The following is a 27,209-nucleotide window of genomic DNA, read 5'->3' as shown; positions in this document are numbered from 1 at the left end:
ACTGTGTTTCTTTATCCTTGGTACTGAAGTTGGAAAGAAACATTCGATATCCGATCATATCAATAATTCTTTAGGTTAAAGTTAATATTTATGCAAGGCTAAACTGGAATTTGGATATTAGCTGAAATGACATAAATTTAGAATCGCATCAGAGTTTCCCTTGCCAATTTTCCCCAAAGCTACTCCGTTTGGTAATCCAATTTGTCGGCCATCAGGTACGTAATTGAATTAAATGAGTAAATAAACAGATCTCCTTTACTACAGTGACATCGATTGTTAACCTGTAAATTTCTTCTACAACTGACGTAGATTTTACAATTAGAAAAAGTAAACTCAACCAATGCTAACAACAAAGCATTTTTTTTTCATTATCTTGTTATTCAGTTTTTTAATTTTTATTTATGCTACTGTATTATTTTCTTATTATTCGTTTCAAGTCATTTTTCAATGTTTTGTTTTATGTTGTTTCTTTTTCATGGTATTTTATGTAATTAAAATCTTGATAGCTCTTTTAATAAAGAAGTGACCAGTGGCGGATCCAGACCTTTAGCTACGGGGGTGAGAAGGGGGGGGGAGGGGGGGGGGAGGGCGTTTCGCTTGCCCTGCCGGTTTTTCTTCCTTCTGTTTTTTTTTTTTTTTACCGAAAATAAGGGGGGTCCGGGGCCGAAGAGGAAGAAGAAGAAGTGTAACAAGGTGTGACAAAAGGTAAAGCTACGGATTTAAAAGCAAGACGATGAATTGGTCACGTGATAATGCCAATGAGTGATTGAAATATACAACGAGGAGACACCTTTCGAATATTCAACTTTGTTTAAATCGTAGAAATCGCTGACACTTAATATTCTAAACATGAGTCCGATATTTCTTTTCAATTAACCAGGCAGCCCTTTAAAGTGAAGATTACCAATGCACTGCAGAAGGTATTTATCAATCAGCATTTATAAAATGTCCAATAGGGTGAAACGCGCCTAGCTGGCATGGTCCTCTTGAGCTCGTGAAAGCACAATAAAGCACACGCTTCAATTGCGCGCAGTGTAATGTGTTATGAGCCATGTTGCATGTGCCCTACTTCTCGCATCTGAGCACAACGATGGCGTTTGCAACATTCGCGTGTAACAGAAAGCGATATGACGTATCTGTATTTGTCGCATTCCTGGTTACGCGTTAAGGGTATGCGATTTCAACTCCGAAGCGTAACGCGTGGCTAACTGATTGAGTACTTTTTTTTATTGGTATTATTGCCTTTTTTTGTGTCCGTTCCTACTCAAACAACACCAAAGAAGAGGCTGAACAATCTTCAAGTTAAACCCGAATGCAATTTGGCTCGTTCATATACAGCAAGCTACACTGAACGCCTAGAACTGTTGAGACCAGCGACAGATCTGACACTGGTAGACACAAGCAAATCTGATGCTCATTTTCCAATTAGGTTGAAAATTCTGGACTACCTTTTAAGACGTTCCTTTCTTGGCGAAACTTCTCCTAGCCGGGCAAGTTGAAAAAGAGTATCCTATTCTCTTCAGACCTAAATTTCGTATTATTTTATTTTTTCGGAAATGGTAAACAACTCTAAGTCGCTCTCCTAACGAAAGCACCACATTTCTGCTGAGTAAGTGTTAGATCTGAGCGATTGTTCCCCTTCCAAAATATAAGATTGAAAACCAAACAAACAAATGTGAATTAAATGAATGACGTGAATCCACAAAAGAATATATCCTGGGACTGAAAAACAAATTCTTAAGTGAAGATCAAATGTTGTTTTCTGCTGCAGAATTTTATTTTGCGAGGAAGAGAAAATTAACAAGACTTGCAATAAATACTAGATAAGGGGTTGTCAGTTATGACTTTGGAGAACAAGATTCAGTGTGTCAAACGAAATTTATGCTCTGTTGTGTCATCTTTAATAGAGATGAAGTTAAGGTCACCTGTCTATGTCTCATGGATGGACATAAACTACTATTTGAGTTGATTTCCTTTTGTTATCTGCCAACTTTAATAAACTTTGCTTTCAGAACGTAAAAATTTTAGTCTTTTCATCAGAATATTCTTTTTTTGCTTTATTCATGTGCTATCATCCAATTCTAACAAACCTTCCTTTTCAAAGACTTATGGCATATCAAACATTGTACAGCAAAACAGGATACAAGTGACATATTTACCTGCCGCGAGCCTGCACGTTTTTCCATCTCCAGTGTAAGGATGGTTACACGAACAATTGAAGGATCCAACAGTGTTTGTACATGAAGCTAGACTGTGACAGTTGTTCACACCGCTGAAGCACTCATCAATATCTGCAAGCATTACAAAAATGTGAGTAAAAAAAGTCATTCGATATGATTATTGAACTGGCGCGCGGAAGAAAATTTAGTGGTGAGCAATAAAGACAATAGAGTGCTTATGTCTCGGAACTATCGGTCTGATAGTTGCCCCTTGGAAATTTGATGTTCTTTAAACTAGCATATTTGCCCTCGAAGCTTCGCTTCTCGGGCAAATATTTGTTTTGAGAACGTTCAATTTCCGCGGGGCAGCTATCAGCCGATAGTCCCTCGACAGAAACACTCTATTGTTTAAATAGTGCACGATAGCTCAGCCAATCACATTGCTACCACTGCATTTGTGTAACAAAAGCATTGTTTTAGTTTTGAGACAAGCATCATAAAAATGTTACTGAGCGTATATAGCATCATACCACTGCAAGTTTTTCCGTCTCCAGTGAATCCAGGTTTACACAAACAGCGGTAGGAGCCCCGTGTATTCTGACATTCGGCATTTACGTCGCAGGAGGATTTCGATAGGCTACATTCATCAACGTCTAAAAAAACAGAAACAACAAGAATAAACAACCACTGTATACTACTAAAAAGCTGTTTGTTTGTTTTTTGGTCTCTTTTGCTTTGCTTGGTCTTGTCTCTTTTTGCTTGATTTCGTGTGATTGGTCGCATCTTGTCCTGTTCCGTCCTGTTCTATTATGTCCAAAGTGCTCTGTCCTGTCCTCTTCTATCTTGTCCTTAATGCCCCATGCTGTCCCGTCTCATCTGACCTGACTTGAGTGCCCTATCAAATGTAAATTGTCCTGCTCTGCCCTGCCCTGCCCTGCCCTGCATTGCCAAGCATTTGGACATTTTGGCTCTGAAAAGAGAAGTTTTAGTTGCGAGAATATTGTGTATAATCTTATTTTGAAACCAAGATCCCGTGTATTCTGACAGTCGGCATTTACGTAAAAGAAGGATTCCGATAAGCTACATTCATCAACGTCTAAAAAACAGCAACAACAAGAAAAAATAACCACTTTATACTACTAAAAAGCTGTTCTATTCTGCCCAAAGTGTTCTGTCCTGTCCTCTTATATCTTGTCCTAAATGCCCCATACTGCTCTCTCTCATCTGGAGTGCTCTGTTCCGTCCTGTCATGTTCAGAGTGTCCTGACCTGACCCGAGTGCCCTATCAAACGTAAACTGTCCTACCCTGCCCTGTCCTGGCCTGTCCTGCCCTGAACGAGAACGTCACAATAGTGAGGACGCCCTCCAGCCACTACATAATAATTAACAATTAGACCCGTAGCTCGCAAGGGCTACGGGTCAATAGCCCATTCGGCTTCGCCTCATGGGCTATTGACCCGTGGCCCTTAAGGGCGAAGGGTCTAATTGTTTTAGTATCACCCAACTATTCGGACAGAAAAGGTAATAATAAAGTTAGCAAATGCAAGTTGACGAAATATTTATTTGGGAATAAAACGAAAAAAAGCGTCACGCTCGATGGCGCCAATTTCGCTACTCGATGACTATTACTAATAGTCCCCTAGTAGCGTAACCAATCAAAATGCAGGATTTGCATTAGTCCACTAGTTGGGTGATACTAATAGCTGATAATGCGCGATAGCTCAGCCAATCAGATTGCTACCACTGCATTTGTGTAGCAAAGCCGATGATAGTTTTATTTTTGATACAAGTATCATTAAAAATGTTACTGAACGTATATATCATCATACCACTGCACGTTTTTCCGTCTTTAGTGAATCCAGGTTTACACAGACAGCGGTAGGAGCCCCGTGTATTCTGACAGTCGGCATTTACGTCGCAGAAGGATTCCGATAGGCTACATTCATCAACGTCTAAAAAGAACAGCAACAACAAGAATAAACAACCATTGTATACTACTAAAAAGCTGTTGGATTTTTCTGGTCTGTTTTGCTTTGCTTGGTCTTGTCTCTCTTTGCTTGATTTCGTGTGATTGGTCTCGTCCTGTCCTGTTCCGTCCTGTTCTATTATGTCCAAAGTGCTCTGTCCTGTCCTCTTCTGTCTTGTCCTAAATGCCCCATGCTGTCCTGTCTCATCTGGAGTGCTCTGTCTCATCCTGTCATGTTCAGAGTGTCCTGACCTGACTGGAGTGCCCTATGAAATGTAAACTGTCCTGTCCTGCCCTGCCCTGCCCTGCCCTGCCCTGTTCTGTTATGCCCTGTCCTGTCTTGCCCTGTCCTGCCCTGTCCTACCCTGCCCTGCCCTGTCCTGTCCTGTCCTGTCCTGTCCTGTCCTGTCCTGTCCTGTCCTGTCTTGTCCCGTCCTGTCCTGGCCTGCCCCGTCCTGTCTTGCCCTTTCCTGCCCTACCCTGTCCTGTCTTTCCTGTCCTGTCCTGTCCTGTCCTGTCCTGTCCTGCCCTGTCCTGTCCTGTCCTGTCCTGTCCTGTCCTGTCCTGTCCTGTCCTGCCCTGTCCCGTCCTGCGCTGCCCTGTCCTGTCCTGCCCTGCCCTGTCCTGTCCTGTCCTGTCCCTTCCCGTCCCGTCCCGTCCCGTCCTGTGCTGTCCTGTGCTGTCCTGTCCTGTTCTGTCCTGTCCTAACCTGTCCTGCCCTACCCTGTCCTGTCTTGCCCGTTTCTGCCCTACCCTGTCCTGTCTTTCCTGTCCTTTTCTGTCCTGTAGTGGCCTCGCCTGGTATGTCCTGTCCTAGTCCCGTCCTGTCCTGGCCTGCCCTGCCCTGCCCTGTCCTTCCCCTTTCCTGCCCTACCCTGTCCTGTCTTTCCTGTCCTGTCCTGTCCTGTCCTGTCCTGTCCTGTCCTGTCCTGTCCTGTCCTGTCCTGTCCTGTCCAGTCCTGTCCTGTCCTGTCCTGTCCTGTCCTGTCCTGTCCTGTCCTGTCCTGTCCTGTCCTGTCCTGTCCTGTCCTGTGCTGTGCTGTGCTGTCCCGTCCTGTCCTGCCCTGCCCTGTCCTGTCTTGCCCTTTCCTGCCCTACCCTGTCCTGTCTTTCCTGTCCTGTAGTGACCTCGTCTGGTATGTCCTGTCTTAGTCCTGTCCTGTCCCGTCCTGGCCCACTCTGAGTGTTCTATCCTGCGTTATCTTGTCCAGAGTGTCTTATCCTTGTCTTCTCCGTAAGCCCTGTGTTGTTCTCTCCTTTCCTTTTCCCTCCTTTCCTGTCCTGCGCTACCCTGAGTGTCCTCTCCTGTGTGTCCTATTCTGTCCTTCAGTTTACAGTCCTGTCCTTTTCTGTCTTGTCTTGTCAAATCAAATCTGTTTTGGGTTATTATATCATTTTTGTTAGTGTTTCTTACCCTCTGTCTTCATGTCACAGTAGGAAAGTAAAATTTTCTCAATCTCAAGGAAATGAAGCCAGTAGTTTCCGCTATCAGCCCATTCTCCTTCACTTGCCTTGATTTCTTTGCAAGATTCTGCGGGCAGATCTGGGATAGAACCAAGCCGAACTGTAAAAAAACAAAAACGTTGATTTCAAGAAAAAATCATCTTCCTGGTCATTTTTTTTATGAAAAATCAATGCACTGCTGACGACAACAGACTTTTTTTATGAATATTTCATGAGAATTCCAATAATTTCCTCGGTTTCCGAGTTAGACAAGCTCTCCAAAAGCAATATCAATTCGGTTTGAAATTCTGGCCACATCTTTTCCATAAGAAAACGATGAAATTCCCATATTCAGCCAAAAAAAGCTTTCAAATAAAATGAAAGTGATCGATGAATTTAATGTGTCTATCGCGTTAATTTACCTCTATTCATGTCTCGCTTGAAGTAATATCTCTCAGAGTCGGAAACGAAATCTTCAGGTCTCGCTTCCTTGGTGCGGTTGTTCAATTCACACGTTTCCTTGGAAATGACGTAATTAAAACTTTGGCATCTAGCGTCACGATAACATTCCCGTAGGCAAACATTACCGAGCGGTGCTCCTGTGATCGTCTTGTAGATGTGTCGCCGTAGCATCATTCCCGAGATGGAATATTCAGCATCACCGCTACATTCCTCAACAGCTGATTCAACGAACGCCGACTGACAAAGGAGAAATACTGCTAATATTTTGACATTCTGTAAAGTCATCATTTTTGCTGACTCTCGCTCTGTTATGGCTAAGTAATACACTGTAGTCCTGTGGATAAAATGGTTGAAAAATAGCTCAAATACACCCATGGGAATATAACGTACACCGTAAGTACTACATAGCTGACCAGGAGTTAATAAATGGCATTTTAAATATATGAAATTTACAGAATTCATCACGTAGATCTGTTAGACCAACATGAATATATTGCAAAATACAGCCCTTACACCTTGCATTGTGAATTTAAGAAAAATAAGATGCTGAAAACGTACAGTCTTCGAACTGCTCTACGTTAGGAAACGCGACGGGAAACAGGATTTTTTTAAATAGAGAGTAAAAAAGCCCTGTGGTAATGGAAATTTCTTTATAGAAATAACAATATATCCTTGAGATACGGAGCCTTGCTCTATAAAATGGAAGGCAAAATAAAGGAAATATGTTGCTACAGGTATACGCTTTGAACACCAACTCTTAGGGTGCGTTTCTTTAAGAAAATCCAAGATTGGATTCTTAAATCCGAAAAAGGATTTTGCGTTTCTTTACTAAACAGATCAATCCAAGATCAGTTAAGGGTACATCAAAGGAACCGAAGAATCCTTGCTCAGAGTGGATTCTTCGGTTCCATTGACACACCATGATCCGAGAGATCTCGGATTGTTCTGTTTAGAAAAGAAACTCAAAATCCGTTTTCGGATCTAAGAATCCAATCTTGGATTTCCTTAAAGAAATGCACCCTTATATCTCGACTTGAATAAGATTCCAGTAGGACTCTTTTCCTGTTCGTTTATCTTTTCAATTCCTAGAGTAAAAGTAGATTAATTAATATTCTAGGTGAGCTCAGAAAAAACTATAGAAGAATTACTTCCGAGTCATATTCGGTCATCTTGAGCGGGTTGAAAAAACTCTACTCTTAATTTAATTTAAAATGTTTTTGATAATTATGGTGGTTAACTTTTCTATAACTTATCAGAGAACATTTAAGATCACGATTTCGCTCTGGTGACCGGTTGAGTTTGATTATGAAAATGTTAGAAAAAGTTTGCTATAGGACTTTATCAAACGCTCTAGCAGAATTTACATTTACACAAGTAAAATCTATTTGGCAATTGCCTGTCAGGTGCGATAAGAATCTTTACATAAGTACCTGCAAAGATAACTGATAATTATATACTCCAGGAGTATTCGTTTCAAATTCAATTTCAAATTTCGTTAGCGAAATCGAAAAAAAATTACAGTAAATTTTCAAACAGATGATTATTAGTTTTTTTTTTCTACTGAAGTAGAAGATCCTCTTGTAACCTTTTCTTTCAGCTGCATCAAGCTTAGAACAAGTAACGGAAATAAAGTAGATGTAGGGTATGTGATATGGTCATAAAATACGTATTTTGGTTTTAAAGATATGAAGACAGAAGGTAAATTTAACTCGAGTTTTCAGGTGCATAAAGTTTAGAACAAGTACTAACGGAAATAAGATAGGTGTAGGGTATGTGATATGCTCATAAAATGTGTATTTTGCTTTTAAAGATATAAACACAGAATGTAAATTTAACTGAGACTAGTTTTCAGGTGCATAAAGCTTAGAACAAGTACTAACGGAAATAAGATAGGTGTAAGGTATGTGATATAGTCAAAATGTGTATTTTGCTTTTAAAGATATAAACACAGAATGTAAATTTAACTGAGACTAGCTTTCAGGTGCATAAAGCTTAGAACAAGTACTAACGGAAATAAGGTAGGTGTAAGGTATGTGATATAGTCAAAATGTGTATTTTGCTTTTAAAGATATAAACACAGAATGTAAATTTAACTGAGACTAGCTTTCAGGTGCATAAAGCTTAGAACAAGTAACGGTAATAAAGTAGGTATAGGGTATGTGATATGCTCATAAAATATGTATTTTGCTTTTAAAGCTATAAAGTCAAAATGTAAATGTAGTCTCGCGCACAAAGTGATCATCAGACTAAGCACTCTGTTTATATCTGTATATTTTGCTCTGCATATTTTTTGTATAATGCACTCTTAAGGATTCATTCACTGTTTATCCGTTAATTTTGTTGTCAATAAACTCTCATGTAAAAGAACTTACGATATTGCTGAAAGGCCCCCTTTTTAACTTTTTGTGGTTTGCATGTCAGTGTTGATGTTGACTCGATATAAAAACAGCTCTCATTTAGCTTTCCGTCAAGGATCCGATTAGGTGATACCCCAAGGACGAATTTTAAGTTTCGGTGTTTTAAAACAATTAAACCTTTTTCTGTGGTTTGCACGGTCCGTGTCAACGTTGATTCGATTCAAAAGCAGTTTCCAGTTAACTGTTAGCTAAGGATCGATTAGGTTATATGGGAAGGCTATTTTGAGTTTCAAGACTTCCGGACAAAAACCCGAAATATTCACTTGTGTATACTTCCTTGGATATTTTCTTAGAATATTCGTGAAAGCAATAAAATTCTCGAACCTAAATGGAGGCGGACATCAACAATTTGGTGGACTGGCCAAAATATATCGTGTAAAGACAGATTCCAATTCTCCCTTAACTCTGGCTTAATTTTCCTAGTTTTCTCTTTTAGCTTTTCCGCGTGAAGTAAAGTAAATAGGTAAATGTGGCACTCATCTCAAATTTTGTCAGAACACGCTCGATACGTGGACAGCAGTATACGCTCGTTTACCGTCAAACTTTTTATGTTATGCTTCCAAAAAATTAAAAGGACGAATGGAAGTTGCTTCTGTTTAAATCTCCATATTGAAAATGCTGACATGTCTGAGTTTTCCTGCTACATTTTTCTTCCTTTTGTTTTTTTTTTCTTTTTTGTGCAGAAGGCACTTATACTGTTGAAGTCAACTCGCTCCTTAAGACTTTACATTTGAACTGGTATCGAAACTATGGCTAAACAAAATATCCAAGACCTAGCGTCTTTACTGTGCAATAGATGGCCTTTAGAAATGAACATCGCTTGTTATCAGCGACATTTTATGAGTGAAACAGAATGGACATTTGTTTCCTTGTTGATAATCAATTATTTAGTCTAGCGCATGGCAGTGGGTTAGGATCGTCGAGAACACGTCGACATAGAAAAGTAAGTTTGATACCGAAAAAAAAAAAATATGGACGAAAGTTCCATTAAAATATTAAAAGACTTAAAGGGAAGGATATTTATTCTCCTTCATCTAACTCCTTACATCGAAGGGAGCAACAACTGGAAGGGTGTCGAAGCTATAGCTAAAATAGAATTTTAAGTACAAACCTTATTGTCTTGTTTAAGATTCCCCCTGAGTGCTTTGGATGTTCACCAGAAATGAGCCTCCCTGCCCATTGGCAACACGTTATATGTCGACCAGAATGCAAGTGCGTTTATCTTTTCTAATCAATTATTTAGTTTGATGCATGGGCGTGGGGGAAAGATCGCGTACCGAACGCCATTAAAACGGCCTCTTGATATGTTGAAACTGTGCACAAAGCGCTGGTTCAAAAATTAATAATTAAACTAAAACTTATAAATAGGCTTAGGAGAAGGATATTTACTTCCCACATAGAAGATGGTGTTCGATGCTTTTTTTTTTTTTTTGAACTAATGCTTTAGGTCTAGAAAAGTTGCTGGTGGATGCACGAACGTGAGTGTGTTCAGCAATTCCTCTAGACCTCAAAGTACTGTATTTTCTTAGAAAACATGGAAACACCATCTTCCATTTGGTTTAGAATATAGCGTGCATATCAAAAAGCGAAATATTTACATCTGAAAAGGGGCGGTGACTGCGGTGGCAACACATTATCATTATTTTCAGCAGATCCAATGGCATTTATTCAGGAGCAGTATTCAAATCTGATATAGCACATCGTGGAATGACCGTTGAACGTATATACATTAATACCATTATCCAAAAACTTTTCAATGTTTCCGTTTTGCGGTTGTTGAACTGATAAACATTGTCCTGCCTGCTGTGAGGAATGAGACATTCCACTTCCGGGTGGGCTTTCTCTTTATTCGCCATAATTCATACTTTGCTGCTTATGAAATCCGCTGGGTTGTTGCTTGTTGCTTGAGCGAAGAATGTTCCTCTGCATAACGACATTTAATCATTCTTACCAATCGCTTGAACGACCCTAGTCAACCTCCGCCATTTTTGATGCCATCGAAATTATTGAGATTGCATGGTGAAGCCAAATCTTTTATCTTTGTTGTAAGTTTTGTTCCTAAAAATAGGTGTAATTATATCTAGTTGTTTCACAGTTTCCTTCGTTTCGACAAATTTCGATTAAAATACAATAGCCAAACTCTCGCATGTAAACAAAAACAAAGCTACCAGACTGACTAGGGCCCTTTAAGACTCTGTCCTCCTCTCCCCACCGAAACTTGTGACACCAAGGCTCAGTGGTATATTTATTTTTCTAATCAATAGTCAAGTGAAAGTTACTTCGGCAACTTGACTGAAGGCACTCTACAACAGGGGAAAGTACTGCTTATGCCACGAAGCGTTGTAAATTGTCAATTTGTGCTTCGTCAGCTCATGATGCGCCTTGTTAAAACAAAACCCATGGAATTTTCATGTAAGTAACATGAACGTACTAACAAGAACTTTTCTTTAAATTAAAATTGAAAACTCTGTATCATTTTCAACAGGAGTGTCTTAAAAGGAACTTTTCTTCAAATTTGCATTGAAAACTCGACCAACGCACTGAGATATTGTCAAAGCAGACTAATATAGCGGTGTTTTATGTTGTAGAAACGGTTTACGGTAATTGAGTAGCTTTCCTGCCGACAACTGGCAACGTTGTCTACGCAGGAAGATCCCACCCATAGCTACCCATGCTGCAGTAACATAGACTTAAACTATAGAACGAAGCATTTAATTTCACGTTTAAAGAACTTTTTTTTTTTCTTTTACAAATTTCCGTTTTTCATTTCGTAAAAAGAGCTCAGTAATATCAACTTTATAATAACGATTTTGCTCCCCGAAAGTAACGACCCCCAAAGGCTGCTTATTCCAAAGGTAACGAGGGTGGTTACTTACGGAAGTTTACGGTGTATTGAAAACATTTAGGTCACACAACTGACTACCTCTTCCCACAAACGAACTGTTGAATCGAACAGACTGAAACCAGCCGTTAGTGAGTCACTCTGTTTTACTTTTAATTGCTAATCTTTCCACTATCCACCTAAATTTCAGAAGTGTCGAATTGTGAACAAACTTTCAGCTTAAAACACATGCCCGAAAAAAAGATCCTTTCATTTATGCAACGCGTTGAATTTTTTTTCTTTAATTGCGCTTGAACTGGAGGAAACTTGTAAAGCTAACGAGCTTGAAGTATGGAGAACTGCTTACTTACTCATTCATTTATTTAACCATTCCTTGCCCGCCACGCACAGAGACAAGAAAATAACTTCAGGCGCTGAGAAAATAATGCCACTCTGCATTGCTTCTTTCAGTCAACAGCCCGGCATCAGCTCAATATTTGCCGTAGACATGAACTGAAGAAACTACTCAGTCTTAGAAGTAAAGACATCGCGCGAATTTCTTTTACCAAACAAAGCCGATATGTAAACACTGTGTACTGCGCTGTTGGGCGTAACCAAAAATTATTGCTCCATGTCTGTATAATGAAGTTCTTGGGATCAATCATTTACTCTATGAGAATAAGTAAAGCCTCTTCAGTTTACTACGCGATAAAGAAAAAGAAATCTCTACCTAATCCACTGACATACCACCGAAAAGTCAAACGATAAGTGTGGTGTGTATACATCAAGACCTCGGGAATATCTCTATTTGGACTTGCTGGTCGGTAAATATAACGAGCATATTTTACGTTTTCGGCTTAACGTGAGCATGACCGTCTATCAAGGATTGGCCAGAAAACAGATCATTTGGAACAAGAAGTTCAATCTTGATCACCGTGATGTGTGACGTCATCTCCAGGCGTAAAGTTGTTCCGCGTGTGAACGTACTTTTGTTGTTTATAGCTCACAAAATTTCCAGATCAGTCAATATTTCTTTAATGCTATTAATTTCTTTCTACGTCTGAACTTGGAGGATCAATTAAAACAATATCATTTACGGGGCATTATCGCGGGGGCAAAAGAAATAAAAAAGGCCTTCTTTCATTACATTGTCTCACCACTCCACCACAATCCTACTACTCGTTTCTCAAACATGCTAATCAATGATATTTAAAAGACCTATGCCAATATAATTAGTGGTTTTTTAAACTTACTTTTGCTTTTGTGGTTTCCATTTTAATGCCAGTTGGTTGGGAAAGCTTTGCCTTTGCGGTACGCACTCCAATTCAACAGGCAAAAAAATTGGCAACCTTCTTAAACGTATTTTCTTTTTCTGTTTCCATCTGCAATTGGTTCATGCAAAATTTGCCACGTGACCTAGGAATGGGCGTGATTAATATCGTTGCCAATTTTGAGATCAGCAGCATCTTAGTGAAAGAATGTGAAAAGCTAGGGCGGCAAACTGGACCAAGAACTCTAAATGATAATGCTTGTTTGTTTGTTCGTTTGTTTTTTTAATCCGGTGTTAAGTTTCTGGGTGGGTTCAAGGGTTCAATGAATATCTTTACTATGAACCGTTGCAAAAGATCGAAGCCAATTTGACAGGTGCAGTTTTTTTAGATTTCTGGGTTTGAAATCTGGCGACCCTTGTTCACGGTTGTCCCGATTTCGAATCCTTGGCAGTGTATTGTAAGTAACCAGGTACAAACAGGCTGGCCAACCTTCAATGAATTCCATATGTTGTTTACTTTACGAGCGCACTAACCATGTGGCCACCGCGCCTCCCTGGCCCATTGCTAGGCAGTCGACTACTTAACCTGATGTAGTCTGTTTCCACCATCGCTAACAAAAAAAAAGGCAAACCGACAGTTCAAGAAGGCAAGGTAAATGAATATCCTCTTTATTTAAATTACTCAATCTATTTTTATCAGTAAAGCTATAAATCTTACAACAACTTCGTTTTTAATTTCTAGCGATATTACTAAGTTTTAGTCTCCAATGTTCTCTACAGAATAGTGGTAGTCCTTTTTTTAGTGCTTAGGTGGACAGAAATATCGACGTTTGGAAATAACCTGTAATCGTCTTTCTTTTTGGTTAAATGCGAGGTTTACTCACTACGTACATGTAATGACTATTTTTTGATTTAGTCAGTGCCACAATAGCGGAGATAACAGTTCGGTGTACCGTTGAAGTAATACACATAGAAAGAGCCGCAGTTTCGCACTTCAATGTCTCTGGACCAGACGCAACAGTTTGAACTGTAGTGAAAGCAGACCTGCCTGGTGACATTGCCATCAGCCACTGTAGGATGACCACCATTTAACCAGCCGGGTGCATGAGCGTTACACCTGTTTTCAGGTGGACATGAAGTGGGCATTCTAGTTCCTGCAGCTCCTTGGAAACGATACCAGCCATGAAGTCCACTATCGCATAAGTATGTAGTATAGTAGTTTGTCTTTCTGTCCGCCCTATTTAAGGTTTTGTAGTTTTGACATTCTGTGGAACAGTGAACAACAGAGAGTCAGTAGAGTCCAGCTGGAAATCAAGTGAGTTAATAAATCAAACATTTAGGATGACAACCCCCGCGCCCTGCTGTTTTTGTTTATCTTTGATACTGATATCCAGTCGCATTTATACTTGTTTTAGTTCAATTTAATATTTATCATCAAACTAAACTCGAATTTGACTATTAGTTGAAATGACATAAATGCAGAATTGCATCATTCTAATAAACAGGAGATCATTCCATTTTGCAAGTTTCCATTGCTCATTCTCCCCAAAGCCACTCCGTTTGGTAATTCCAATTAATACTCTACTTTTTATTTGTAGTTGAACTAGAGCCTTTTACTGTTTTGTCTTTCCATGGAATTCAAAGGTATCTGGTCTTTGGCCATAGAAGACGGAGAACAACAACAATGACAATAATAATATAAAAAAGGTTTGTTTAGAAAATATTGATGATATATAAAATGCCATTCATTGCCTCTGTTTCACAAAACTCCTAAGTGGGGTTCAAATGTTGTGTTCCTCTTCAGCGTTTTATTTTGCAAGGAAGAGAAATTCAACAAAAAAGGAAGTGCTAATTCTGAATTTGGAGAACAAGATTCGGTTTATTATAATAGTTAGAACCAGCTTTATGCTCTCCTGGGAGGCGCGGTGGCCTCATGGTTAGTGCACTCATCTCTGGATCGAGCGGTCTGGATTCGAGCCCTGGCCGGGGACATTTTGTTGTGTACTTGGGCAAGACACTTTTCTCTCACAGTGCCTCTCTCCACCTAGGTGTATAAATGGGTACCACCAGCAAATTTAATGCTGGGGGTAACCCTGTGATGGACTAGCATCCCATCCAGGGGGGAGTAGAAATGCTCTTAGTCGCTTCATGCTACGGAAACCGGGATAAGCTCCGACCTGATGGACCACTTAGCTCGTATAAAGACTTAACCTTATGCTCCGTTGTGTCATCTCCAACAGGTATATAGGAGGTTTATAGTCACCTTTGTATGCTTTCATGGCTCGATAGAGTCTACTAGATTTGTTGTTGTTGTTGTTGTTGGTTTTTTTTTTTTTTGGATTTTAATTGTTTGTTTGATTTATCTGCAAACTAAAAATAAACATCCCTTTTCTAGGGTAAATCTTAGTCAATTAAGAACTTTTTTGATATTTTAAAAATGCATTTCTCCTTTCTAAATTTAGGAAATCAAACTTGAAAAATATCATTTAAAATAAATAAATAAATAAAATACACTGCGCTTCACTATTATCGCAGAGTTATGGCATATATCAAGCATCGTACAGCAACACAGTATGAAAGTGACATATTTACCTGCCGCGAGCTTGCATGTTTTTCCATCTCCAGTATAAGGACGGTTACACGAACAACTGAAGGATCCAACAGTGTTTGTACATGAAGCTGAACTGTGACAGTCGTGTACAACGCTGACACACTCATCAATATCTATAAGCATCGAAAAAAAAAAAAAAAAAAAAAAAAAAAAAGAAGAAAAAAAAAAAAAGAAAACATCAAAACGTTGTTAAGCTCGTATTAGTAATTGTTGTCTTTGTTTTTGTCTTGTTTGTTTTTTTTTTTTTCCTTTTTTTTTCCAATTTTCCGCAAGTGAGGTATTACTCTTAACATAGATGAGTAGATCAAAGGCTATTATAGAAAGAACAGGAAGGTAGTGCTAGATTGAGCGGCATTTAAACTTTATTCAGACACTCAATCGTGTTATTTCACAAGGTCGGAATCCTCCCTGTAAAAATCTTTCAACATGAGGCACTGTAATTGGAGCTGTCACAACCCTGAGCACCCTTCTAATAACTCTTGGCACTTCGACTGTAGATTTAGCTACTCGAAACGTCAATTTGTAACGTCGATATAAGCTAAAATGCCCCATCTTGAGGTCATGGCTGCCAGGTTAGTGGGTCAGTTTAGCCCAAGAACGCACTGAAATATCCAGTTTCTATTAAGGAACTCACCAGTACAGCTTTTGCCATCTCCAGTGTATCCAGCTTTACATGTGCAAGTGTAAGATCCATGAGTGTTATTACAGACAGCATTGACGTCGCAGCTATGAGAGTTGGATGAGCACTCGTCTATGTCTATTTTAAGATACATAACGAAATCTATTCAGTTTACGTTTATGTTTTTGTATCGCTGAATTTAGGGGATTGTTAAGTAGGAAAGAGAAACACAACAGAACATCAACACTACATCAACACGCACAAAAAAACCAACATAGCGTTGTAAGTTCCGCCATCTCCAGAATATCCAGCTCTACATGCACAAGTGTAAGATCCTTGAACGTTACTACAAACACCATTTACGTCACAGCCATGAGAGTTGGAAGAGCATTCGTCTACGTCTAAAACAAAGTTGAGGAGTAAATATCGAACAAGAAAGTCGTCGGCCCAAACAATTTTAAACAAGCTTCCCAAACCACGATTTTAAAGTATCTGACAACACTTTCAGAACCTTCAAGCAGTTACACTTTCGTATTTAACGGGCCGATAATACCATTCACTATCAATTGGTTTTACAATATTGGTGGCACACAAATGCCTAATCATCACTGGACAGGTTTTGGTCATTCAAGTAGCATACTGGATTACTGTAATATAGGATACAAATCTGTTTGGGGCACCCCTAATTTGGCTTTAATTCCTCATTAGTTCCCACCTTTAATCATCCAATTGTGATAAGCACGCTTTCAAACAACTTGTAAAGATTTGAAAAATTAACCATGTAAAGGCGGTTAAATAGCCGTGCCACGATTTTGGACAATTAATGATGGCTCTGAAGTCCCCCCCCCCCCCCCCCCTCCATCCCCATGGAATATTTTCGAACTATCCAAAAGGTACCTATTGCAATTCCACGTTAAATAAATTCGGGTCATCAACTTTATTTTGGTGTTATGAGCACTTAAAGTTGAAATAAAGGGTGTTATTCTTTTGCTATCATGGTAACATGTTATATAAAAAGAAGACGAGACATCTTTACCAATGATTGGGCATTTTTACAGGGACGGACGCGGATCTAGGGGGAGGGTGCAGGGGATGCGCACCCCCTCCCCTGAGATGAGGCCTTCTTCTTCGTATCCGCTTTTAAAATTTGGTTACCTCACCAGTCAGTTACGCAATTCCTTAGTGGTACACTATACTTTACACTGGTGGCTGACCAATGCTGCTTTTAAGGGCTATCTCATTAAAATCTGCATATTATGTCCTAAATACTGTATATAGTAGTTTGAAGGTGTAGAAATGTTTTTGCTTTATCCAGCGGCACCCCCCCCCCCCCACCCCCCTCACCCCAAACCTAAAAAATTCAATTTTCCTCTTTTTTATTTATTTCTAAGTGCGTTTAATTTAGTTTGTTTATTTGAATCTTACCATTGCAATTTTGTCCGTCTCCAGTGTATCCAACCTTACACGTACAGGAATATGAGCCCACAGTATTGACACATTCCGCATTGACGTCGCAGTTATGAGTATGAGTATTACACTCATCCAGGTCTGCAAAAACAAAATACAACATTGAACATCCTACCTGCATTTAGCCTAAATCAGTAAGATTGCCTGTTTTAAAGACGCATTTTTTTTCCGAAGTTGTTCTCTGCGGCTGTTACTCTCTACCTAAAATGCGCTGCTAACGGTACGTTTTCTCCACAAAACTTACTCCATAAGCGTACCTTAGTCGTCATTTAGTCCAATGGGCAATCAGGTAATAAATCATGATCGATCTATGAAACGTTAACAAATGATTTATCACCTGTAAAGCAAGTAAAGTTGAAGCATTTATTGCATGGCACGTCATTCCAAGTGTATCCATGCCTCATGCCAAGAGTGTGCACACAATCCTCATTGTTCCAGTCGTTTGGCTGCTTTGGAGCCCAGAACCTAAAACTGCTAATTTCTTTGTTTGTCCACACAAAAGAGCCTTCAACACTGCGGTCATTCAGTCCTATCCAGGACTTATCGCCGTCATGACGGTGCTGAACAAACACATTCTCCTCCTGGTTGTGTACAGTCACCAGATCAGAGTTCATCGCAGAACAGTTTGACTCAGCGATCAGCCATGAAGCGCATGCAGGACTTGTGAAGTAGCAATAACCACCAAAGTAAGTCCACCCTTGCTGGCAAATGTCTGTAGATACAAAAAAATACACTAAAATTAAGAGAACCCAAAATTGATTTGATTTGCCCTGCAGTTGTGTTTTCAGAGACAACCTTTTGCACATATATTACATGGTTTGGCCTTAAGTTTTACAAATTCCTCCACCCTCTCCCCCCAACCCTACTCTCTCCCCCCCCCCCCACCACCGCTATTTTTCCAAAAAAAGGTTTCAGGTTATTTTTCATGTAAAGCCCTTGACGTTAAAAACAACGTGAAACGAAAACTTATGCAACGCTGATAAACAAAAAAAACGAAACCAACAAGGCCTTTTTTGTCCCTACCTGACAGGACAGTGTATGAGATAGAGAGTGGATCATACTTTGTCCCGTACAATTCCTTTAAACAAACTCGAACACTAGTCACATTGATATACTACAAGAAAAAATAAAACAACATCAGTGGTGTCCAAGACTGAAGTTAAACTGGGCATTACTTCACAGTGGTCACCAGCATTTTTCTAGCATAATTTAATCAACCATGACAAAAATTAAAAAATCTCATTACTCGCTCAAATAAAGCTTTGACATGTCAGACAAGTGCCTTAAGTTTGAAGGGTGCAACACAGAGTGCAGATTTCCCTCCCCCCCCCCCCCCCGAGATCCTTTTCCTTGGATGCATAAGCTATTCAATAAAGTTGTATGCAGCCCTTAAGAGTATTGTCTAAACCATTTAGCTTTTGAGCGTTTTGGTCTGAGATAGGGTACGTGTATGTTTTGTCGTTTGGCCTCGAGCTAAGTAAGCTATTGAGATTAAAATTGATCTATTTCCCCATCAACGTCAGATTTGTTTTTTACGTTGTTCCAAAGAAGGACCAGTGGGCACCAAAAACATGATTCGATCATTTCGTGCATTGCCCGGATAATTGGAAATTTGCCAGGATTTTTTATTATTAAATTGCACTCTACTTTTGCTACACAACTATTCCCATAAACAGCGCAGGGTAAATATAGAACCTCCATCCTACCTCCACCCAAGCAGTTATTCCATTGTGTACTGGTTGTTGATTTCCACCGCTAGATGAATGGTTCGCGGAAATAAACACGTTCGGGGTGCTGTTATACTTCCTTACAAAGCGAATATCCTACAGAAAAATGAAATACTCTCATTACGTTTGCCACTGCATCCAATAAGAATCCTCTGATGTTAGTTGTGCAGTAAAAAAAGGCAATGCAGGTTAAATGATATATAGTTTAAAGCAAACTATTTTATTTATTTATTTATTTATTTACTTACTTATTCATTTATTTATTTATTTATTTCGTTAAAAGGAGTTTGATACTGACCTTGCAGAAAGCATTGTTGTAATCTGCAGGAGGATGCTGGGCGTTAGCAAAATACACTGAACTATGCTCTGTGAAAAGAGGCTTGTGGAGAAAGGAAAACGCCAACCATTTCTATTAAAGAGAAAACAGAAAGTTAACATTTGTGAGAAAATCTAAAAAGAATGGGTGAGTAACTGCATTGCAGTCATTTTTTTTTGTTCTGTTTCATTTGTTTTTAACTATAATATGCATCTTGATGACAAAGCGTATGATAATGTAAACCCTACCACCGATTACTACTCAACCAGCCCTAATTTTCTCTAATCGCATAAAAGTATATTAAAGTGCCTAGTTCTATAAAGGTCCTGTTTGGTGGAAGCAGTGAAACTTACCGCATGAACGTCTTCGTGCGATCCTGCGTAGTTCTGTAGCTCTCTCAAACAAACTTTGAATGAAGATTGCGTGACGTCTTCAATCCACACGCTGGCAGCGTCCCGCTTTAGACCGGCATGATGGTGAGCAGCAGTAACAAATACTGAGGGTGTCACTGAAAACTTCCCCTGAATGGAAAACAAACAAAAAGAATGAAAAAGGCAAATAAACAACAACAAAAAAAGAATCAGGACATTTTTTTTCGGTTAAAAAAGTTTAAGATGACAACAGAATAAGTGGTTCAGCAACCTAATATCAAGAAAAAGGAGAAACCAAGATTTCTAGCCAGTAATAAAGACTGTCTGAAACCTAGAAGAAGCTAATGAAAGTATTCTTCAGTGGTCCAGTGACATCTTAGGCAAAAGTGAAGTTAGTGCAATTTAAGTTAAAACAAAAAACACTAACCGATGGAAAATTGACAGCTTTACAAGTCGTTCCAGTCCACCATTGTGATATTCGTACTTCCCCGGCAACACCACCCACTGGAGCCCCTTGGTACGCCATCCAATCAACTGTCACGTTAGCGTGTGATTTCCGCTCATTGTAGCCTGCCGCCATCACACATGCAGTGAATCGATCATAACTGACATTTTCAATCCACGACACAGCGGCATCATGTACATATGACTTGTCACTGGTGTCAATATGATTGACAGTGATCTGAACTTCCAGTGGTTTGTCAGGATAGAACACATAAGGCTTAAGGCGGATAACTTCACAATGAGAATATCCCAGTGAAGGAATATGTGGCATGTGACGGCGACCTCGCCGGAAAGGAAATCCTTAAGAAAAAAAAAACACACACACAAACACACAAAAAAACACAAAAAGATAAGTCATAAGTAAGAAGGAATGATTAAATTTACTCCGCCCTAAATGAACCAAAGTATCACTATCGTTATCATTTTCATCATAAGCGTCGTCAGAATATTCATTTTAAAGCAAATTAAAATATTTTTTTCTAACCTTCACAACTACCAGGGTGTTGAACGGAAAAGTTTAATTTTATAAGACACATTTCCTGTCGAAACAAACACTCATTGTCGTACGTTGTGCCATTTGATGAGCAGACGGGTTCTTGGTAGGATGGACAACTGTCCTCAGCAACGCAGCGAGCATCATTTGGTCCAAACGATTTACACAGGCAGTGATAATGACATGTCACGTCGATGCAAGGATCCAAGTCTGGCAAAAAAAAAAAGTTGTGAAACAAATAAATTAAAACATGATAAATTAACAACGTAATAAATTAACAATAAAGACAATTTAAAACGAATCTAATAAGCTGACGGTTTTGGGTTTTTCAAGTTGTCTGTCCAACTAAATTATACTTCAAGAGAAATAGTATTAAAAGGTTCTTTTCAAGATAATTTACCGTTTACGCCTTGAGACCACTGCATAGTAAGTGTATATCAAATGCTTTATTTCAAACTTTTATTACGTAGTTTGAGCGCCATTTTGTTCGCTTGATAAAGGTGTTTTATTTTTAAAGCGCAATATACTCTTTTTTTTTTTTGTATACAGATGGAACCTCTCTACCTACCTCCAGTGATCACGTAATCGACAGTGATAACATCTTTATTGTTGGCGTCGCTGTTGTAATTTTTCACACACACCTGCGCATCTGTTGTAGATGTATGCTGAATAATGAAATAAAATATTACAAGCGTTATTTTCTTCTTTCTCTTGTTTGTTATTTCACCATGATACCAAGATTCTGGAACAACGGGAAAGTAGGTTCAATACAACAATACGATACAGTACAAGTTTATTTTGTAATACGCTTAGCTACTCAGGCGTGACATTACATAATGGAATGTCACACCAGCTAATCGTCAGGTATTCCACATAAATGAAAAATAAATCTAAAAGAAAAAATAAACTTCAAAGAAGATATTACAGAATTGCATGATATGGCTTGTGCCTGTATCCGATTGGCTAATTCTAAGACCTGTAATGCCGGCAGGTCGATTAAGGGTCTGCAAACACAAAGCAAAAAACAAGAACAAGAACAAGAACAAGAACAAGAACAAAAACAACAACAACAACAACCGAACAAACACACACCCTTTGCCACAGACCAAACAAAACATATACGGTGTGAAGTCCTCACCAGTACCCTAGCCGGCTGTACCTAATTCTCTCGCAGCCTACTCCTTACCTCAACCCAAGCGGTAACTACATTACAACGTGACCCAGGCAGATTAGAATTGTTATTGTTGTCGGTGTGCTTTGGCGTCACTAACACAACGGGGGGTGCATAAAATGGCTTTGTGAAGTTTATTGTCTGCAATGTTAAATAAAATAGTATAATAAGTGTCGTTGTTATACAAAAAAGGAAGTAGGCATAAAAAGGCAACTTGTGAATGTTTGACCAGTGATTATTTTTCGATCCTGACAAGTGATGATTTTTCTATCACTGTCGACTTTAAATTCTGTCAGAGAAACCTTCCCACAAACTACTTGATCAATGAAAGAGGGGAAAGTCGCAAGGGAAACCAGGGCTGTTGAGAACTATGTAAATCGACTCATTTGCAATTGCAATAATAGATTAAACTGTTTTCCAAATAAGAAAAACTTTTACTTGAAAAAAGGAAAATGAAAATGAATTGTCGCAACTGCCCACTTTTCATGAAAGCAAACTGTTGTAGAGTATCCGTAACATTATGTAGATAATCCTTACTTGACAGAAGGCGTAGTTATCTTGAGGAGACGGTGAGTTTGTATTGATAAACACAAGACTGTCGGTTATGGTAAAATTGTCAACTCTCAGATTCGTGAATGCCATCCAATTCTGCAGCAAAAATTGAAAACAAGTAATAAGAAATGAATAGGTAATCAAAATAAATAAGTGGAAATTTGTTTAAAGTTCGAATGAAAAAGGCCAACCAAATGATTTCCAAACATGGGTTCGCAAGGATTAATAAACACAGGGAATTTTAGTATAACTGCATATAAATATTTGCTTTCTTGTTTGTTTGTTTATTCTTTTCTTGCTTTTGTTTTTAATGATGTTAACGTGTCTAAAACTTTTTGAAAAAACAACAGCAACAACAGTACCTAGAAAAAAGAAACTAGATTAGATCAGTACATCTTAAACAGCATGAAAATCGGAAATAAACGTGCTGAATGTTTTTTTTATTATTATTATTATGTATAGCAATGACTTTGTTGACCTCTGTTAACTTTGACAACGTCCTAACGGACTTAAACACATGTATTTGAAGACAACTACTCATGCTTTTTTCTTTTAACTTGGATTTGTAATTTGGGAGTGTAAAGGTGATTTTGTGGATTGGAAGGAATAACGAATTATCCAGTGGCAGAAAATTAATATCGAGTTCACTCACTATTTTGATGTTTTTATGAGGTCCGTCGAAAATCTTGGCTTCTCGGAAGCAAATTTTGAAATTGTCTACCCTCAACTCCTCTACCCACATAGCCATGGCGTCCTGGGATTTCTTGGGAATTTGGTGACCAGCAGTTACAAATATGTTTGGAGGAGTCGAGAAACGCTGGAAAATAAAGAAATGAAAATTGTTAAAGATAAACGAGAAAAAGAAAAGGTAGAAGAGAACGTGATTAGATGAGAGCATTTACAGTAATTAATAGACCGATTTCGGTATACTAAAACTCACCCTAAAACAATAGACCTCAGTACAATACTCCGGGGAATAATAATTTCAGAGTTTGTAGCTTGCTGCGTGAAGCAAAGAGGCAACGAGGCAACGAGGCAACGAGGCAACGAGGCAACGAGGCAACGAGGCAACGAGGCAACGAGGCAACGAGGCAACGAGGCAACGAGGCAACGAGGCAACGAGGCAACGAGGCAACGAGAAAACGGGGGAACGGGGGAGCGAGGGAGCGAGGGAGCGAGGGAGCGAGGGAGCGAGGGAGCGAGGGAGCGAGGGAGCGAGGGAGCGAGGGAGCGAGGGAGCGAGGGAGCGAGGGAGCGAGGGAGCGAGGGAGCGAGGGAGCGAGGGAGCGAGGGAGCCAGGGCATGAGGGAGGGAGGAAGGGATCGAGGGAGCAAGGAAATGATGGAGCGTGGGAGCGAGGCAACGAGGGAACGAGGGAACGAAAGAACCACTGAGGAGCATGGGAGCGATGGAGGTAAGGAACGAAAGAACCAGGGGGCGTGGGAGCGAGGGAACAAGGGAGTTATGGAGCCAGGGAGCGAGGAAATGATCGAGCGAGGGATCGAGCTCCAAACAAATGTACAATGCAATGCTTACCTGCTGAAAATCGATCCTCTTGCATTCAGTTCCAGTTGTCCAAGAATTTAAAGATGTAGTACCAATCTGAGATCCACGCAGTGAAGCCTGGAAGGATAACCAGTTTACCTCCACCGTCCTGTTGGACCCATTTCCGAATTCAAGGACACAAGCAGTGAATTCACTTGCTGTAACAGCTTCAACCCAGACTGCAGCGCCGTTTCGAGGCGTTTGGCTCTTTACAGTATGGCCAACTGAGGCGAGAACCGTTACTTGCTGTCCGCCGTAGAAAGGACTTGAGAAGTAGATCACCTTGCACGCAAACAGTCCTGGTGCGATGGTAGTTATGTTGTCTTTTCCAGCCTTGAAACCGATTGCTGTGAAGGAATAAAGAAGTATTTGTTTTCGTCTTTGATAAATCATAGTGGAAGCTCTACTAAACAATGACTTCCTCAATCGGTGCGCCCCTCCCCCAATTCCCGTCCACTGTTCAAATTTCTCTCCATAAAATAAACTTCAGCTGGTATACGATCGCGGAACTTTAAGAAAAAAGCTCTCATACCTTCGGTGGCTGGAGCAAATGCACAAATGAAAAAGAAAACTGGAACAAAGCAGATCGATTGCTGGCGCACAGACGACATGTTTATCCGACTGAAATGGAACTTTGCTGTGATGTACATTAAAATGACTAAAAGAGCTATCTATGCATACGTGCTAACTGTCATCTACGTGTTAAGATAAGTCGAATTATGAGATTATCCTTATGACAATGATGGCAAATTGCCCGTTTTTCTATTCTATCATGAAGATGCTTACTATTTGGTGGGGAGGTGGGTGGAGGTGCTTGGTCCGTAGACTAATGGCCATAATTATTGCATGTTGCGCAATTAAAATGCAGGATTTCTTGGATATTGACCTGATTTTTCCGTTGCAAGTGGGAATCTGCGCAGGTCTTTGACAAAAGAGCGAAAGAGAACTGCCACATGTGTAATATATTTCTTGTCAAAATTACTTTTTCGACCGTACCCTTTATCGCCATTCGCCCATTTGCCCCTACCCCCTTATCACCAAAGATTGAAATTATAATTCACGAAAACGAGCCTCCAACTTTGAACATTTCACAGTTTAATATTATCAATCGATATTCCGTCATCGAGTTTGTAACTTTTGATTCTAAATGACCTATTTTGCTTGCATGCATACTTCGTGTTTGTTAGGTGTATCTAGTGCCTACGACCTAATACACCTTGAATGGGTCAGCAAATCTTTTTAGAAAATATCATGTTGTATTATGTTTGGACTCTCATTACTGTGGGCTTTTTGTTTTTAAAATTCAAGGTCACCACATGTTTAAAAAAAGTGACTGTTCGCAGTTTCTGTCCTTTGCTTGTTTTTTGTTTTGTTCTGTTTTTTTTTTCTGTCTTTTGTTTTGTCTTTTGCCTTTTTTTTTGCGAAGTATTTTATTTCATCTGTCTTTACATTACTTTGTTATTCATGTTCTGTTTTAAACTAGTTTCATTCAAAGCTTGTGGTAACAGTTTTTGTCTGTTTTATGTTACCGTTTTTGTTTTTTGAAATGGGAAATGACTTATAAGTTGTACAAAAACAAAGCAAAAATATCCCTTAATTACAACGAGAATGCTATATTTTGTCACATAACGTAACAGTTAAATCAATTCTGTTGATTTCCTCGACTTATTTGTGACTTAAACAGTGCTCCAACAACGATAGCGTCAGAAATGAGCTCCAGTGTCGATTCATATGATGGATGTTGAGTAATCGTAAGGAATGTAGGTAGGTAGGTAAAACTTTATTTATGCAGGGTGGCCCATTCAGCACAGTGGCTGGTATCCAAAGGGGCCCTGCTAAATACAATTTCTAAAAATATAAAACGTCGAATAGTATAAAATAGTTATAAAAATAGAGTTAAAAAAAAAAACTAACGTCTAGTAGTTGAAAAAGTTATATAAAAAGAGCTTAAAAAATTGAAACGAGTACAAGCATGAACTGGTAGGGAAAAAAATAGATATCATAAATTAGGTGCTATGAATAAAATGGGCTTTGACAGGATTTTTAAAAGAGGAGAGTGATACAGCTTGTTGGATTTTACAAGGTAAAAGGCTAGTACCATGGTTTAGCGCATGTGCAAGCTGTAGGCTTAGCCCGTTTGAAAACAATCGTCGATGAAATGCATGATGGTCTTATATTTATGCCTTGAAGATTTCGCCGACAGTTGTAAAAAATACTGCGTTAGAGGTGATATTTCTCATGGAAATTGCTTTTGTCTATTTTGACTCCCATGCACCACTCGATTCTATTTTTATAAACCAATCAGATACTAGTATATAACTTGTGATGTATCCTAAATGTATCTTTAGGCCGAATGATTACTTCGATGTTTAACGCTAGATTCGACAGTTGAGTTTTAAATCCAATGATATCTTTCGTGTGATTTTGACATTGGTCATTATGTTTGGACAAATTATAGCCCGTGATTGCTGCACTACATGTGGTTCAGTAAGAAAGTGAAAGAAAGGCTCTTTGAGCTCTCACCATGGCTCGCACGTGCGCCGAATCGTGAAACAATCATTTTATCGTTTCCGGTGTTGGCTTCCTCATCAATGTTTGTCATTTTAGAATAAAGTGATTTGACATCACAATTACAGCTGTTGGATATATCGCCTATCGGCTTTGTCGATTTGTAACTTTATCGAAAAGAAACATGACTTCGTTCCAAGCTCTTAACCTTTACAGTTCACCGTCGCGTTGGTAAATACAATTAATTGTTAATCACCGTGGAAAAAGGCAAAATATTTTAATCCTTCTAAAACTAATATCAATTTGCTAATGCCCCTTAGCAGTAAAAATAATAAAATTAAATAGAACACAAGCAAAAACACATAGGACAAGCAAAAGCTTACGTGCAGAAAAAGCCGAGATTGCCCATTGTTTGTTCAACCATCTCACGAATATTAATTTCGGTTTTCAAGGAGGTGATAAAAATAAGGTTAGGTAGAATTTTGATTTACTTTCGAGCGCAAACTATTTAGTATAGAGCCCGATGATCTATAACGTTTTTTTTTATATATCTCTTCTCTGAAAAACTCGAAAATAACATGAAGTAACTAACATTATGAACATTCAATTCCCCCTGTGTTTGCACTTCATTTACCTGTCTCTTTCATTCCCTTGGTCTTAGGGCCTGTTTACATGGAGGGAGGGTTCCCCGGCTAACCGGGCTTCCCGGCTAACCGAGCTTCCCGGCTAACCGAGCTACCCTGGGAGGGCTAAATTCTCATACGTTTCTTTAGAAAATGTATTGAAG

General features: G+C 39.2%; 3 protein-coding genes across 5 annotated transcripts in view; all 3 read right to left on the bottom strand.

Annotated features, from left to right (window-relative positions):
• LOC145496017 (uncharacterized) overlaps window positions 1–9,739 on the bottom strand; it is an 11,568-nt gene extending 1,829 nt beyond the window's left edge. Inside the window, exons 1-6 of one of the 3 annotated variants that reach the window (XM_081475625.1) lie at window positions 9,559–9,739; window positions 5,991–6,364; window positions 5,540–5,689; window positions 3,989–4,111; window positions 2,690–2,812; window positions 2,160–2,291 (exon numbers count right to left, since the gene is read on the bottom strand). In XM_081475625.1, coding sequence (XP_081331751.1) covers window positions 2,160–2,291; window positions 2,690–2,812; window positions 3,989–4,111; window positions 5,540–5,689; window positions 5,991–6,318 — 856 coding nt within the window. In that variant the 5' untranslated portion in view covers window positions 6,319–6,364; window positions 9,559–9,739. Of the gene's footprint in view, window positions 1–2,159; window positions 2,292–2,689; window positions 2,813–2,948; window positions 3,256–3,988; window positions 4,112–5,539; window positions 5,690–5,990; window positions 6,617–9,558 lie in introns of those variants that run through there. The other 2 variants (XM_081475623.1, XM_081475626.1) reach the window with 2 other exon arrangements.
• A 3,676-nt stretch (window positions 9,740–13,415) lies between these two features.
• LOC145494095 (uromodulin-like) overlaps window positions 13,416–27,209 on the bottom strand; it is a 262,517-nt gene continuing 248,723 nt past the window's right edge. Inside the window, exons 4-5 of the mRNA XM_081473565.1 lie at window positions 15,131–15,262; window positions 13,416–13,803 (exon numbers count right to left, since the gene is read on the bottom strand). Coding sequence (XP_081329691.1) covers window positions 13,451–13,803; window positions 15,131–15,262 — 485 coding nt within the window. The 3' untranslated portion in view covers window positions 13,416–13,450. The remainder of the gene's footprint in view (window positions 13,804–15,130; window positions 15,263–27,209) is intronic.
• On the bottom strand, window positions 16,015–24,939 carry LOC145495605 (uncharacterized). Its single transcript, XM_081475235.1, has 15 exons — window positions 24,447–24,939; window positions 23,906–24,261; window positions 23,022–23,186; window positions 22,355–22,465; window positions 21,833–21,958; window positions 21,215–21,311; window positions 20,638–20,856; window positions 20,077–20,453; window positions 19,632–19,799; window positions 19,261–19,371; window positions 18,942–19,058; window positions 18,259–18,349; window positions 17,573–17,947; window positions 17,194–17,316; window positions 16,015–16,169 (listed from the first exon to the last, which is right to left on the bottom strand). Exons 1-15 carry the CDS (start codon window positions 24,562–24,564, stop codon window positions 16,015–16,017), a joined length of 2,709 nt encoding a protein of 902 aa, XP_081331361.1. The 5' UTR covers window positions 24,565–24,939.

The sequence above is a fragment of the Orbicella franksi genome, chromosome 8 (genome assembly GCF_964199315.1).
Source record: "Orbicella franksi chromosome 8, jaOrbFran1.1, whole genome shotgun sequence".
NCBI classification, from domain to species: Eukaryota; Metazoa; Cnidaria; class Anthozoa; order Scleractinia; family Merulinidae; genus Orbicella; species Orbicella franksi.
This window is presented reverse-complemented; position numbering and strand designations above follow the sequence as displayed.

Excerpts from the sequence above, each read along its gene's own strand:
- LOC145495605 (XM_081475235.1), bottom strand. The coding sequence starts at position 24,564 with ATGTACATCACAGCAAAGTTCCATTTCAGTCGGATAAACATGTCGTCT. Across the intron at positions 22,466-23,021 it reads CTCATAAAAACATCAAAATA|AATTGGATGGCATTCACGAA; the intron begins GTGAGTGAACTC and ends TTTTTGCTGCAG. Across the intron at positions 20,454-20,637 it reads ACACCCTGGTAGTTGTGAAG|GATTTCCTTTCCGGCGAGGT; the intron begins GTTAGAAAAAAA and ends TTTTTTCTTAAG.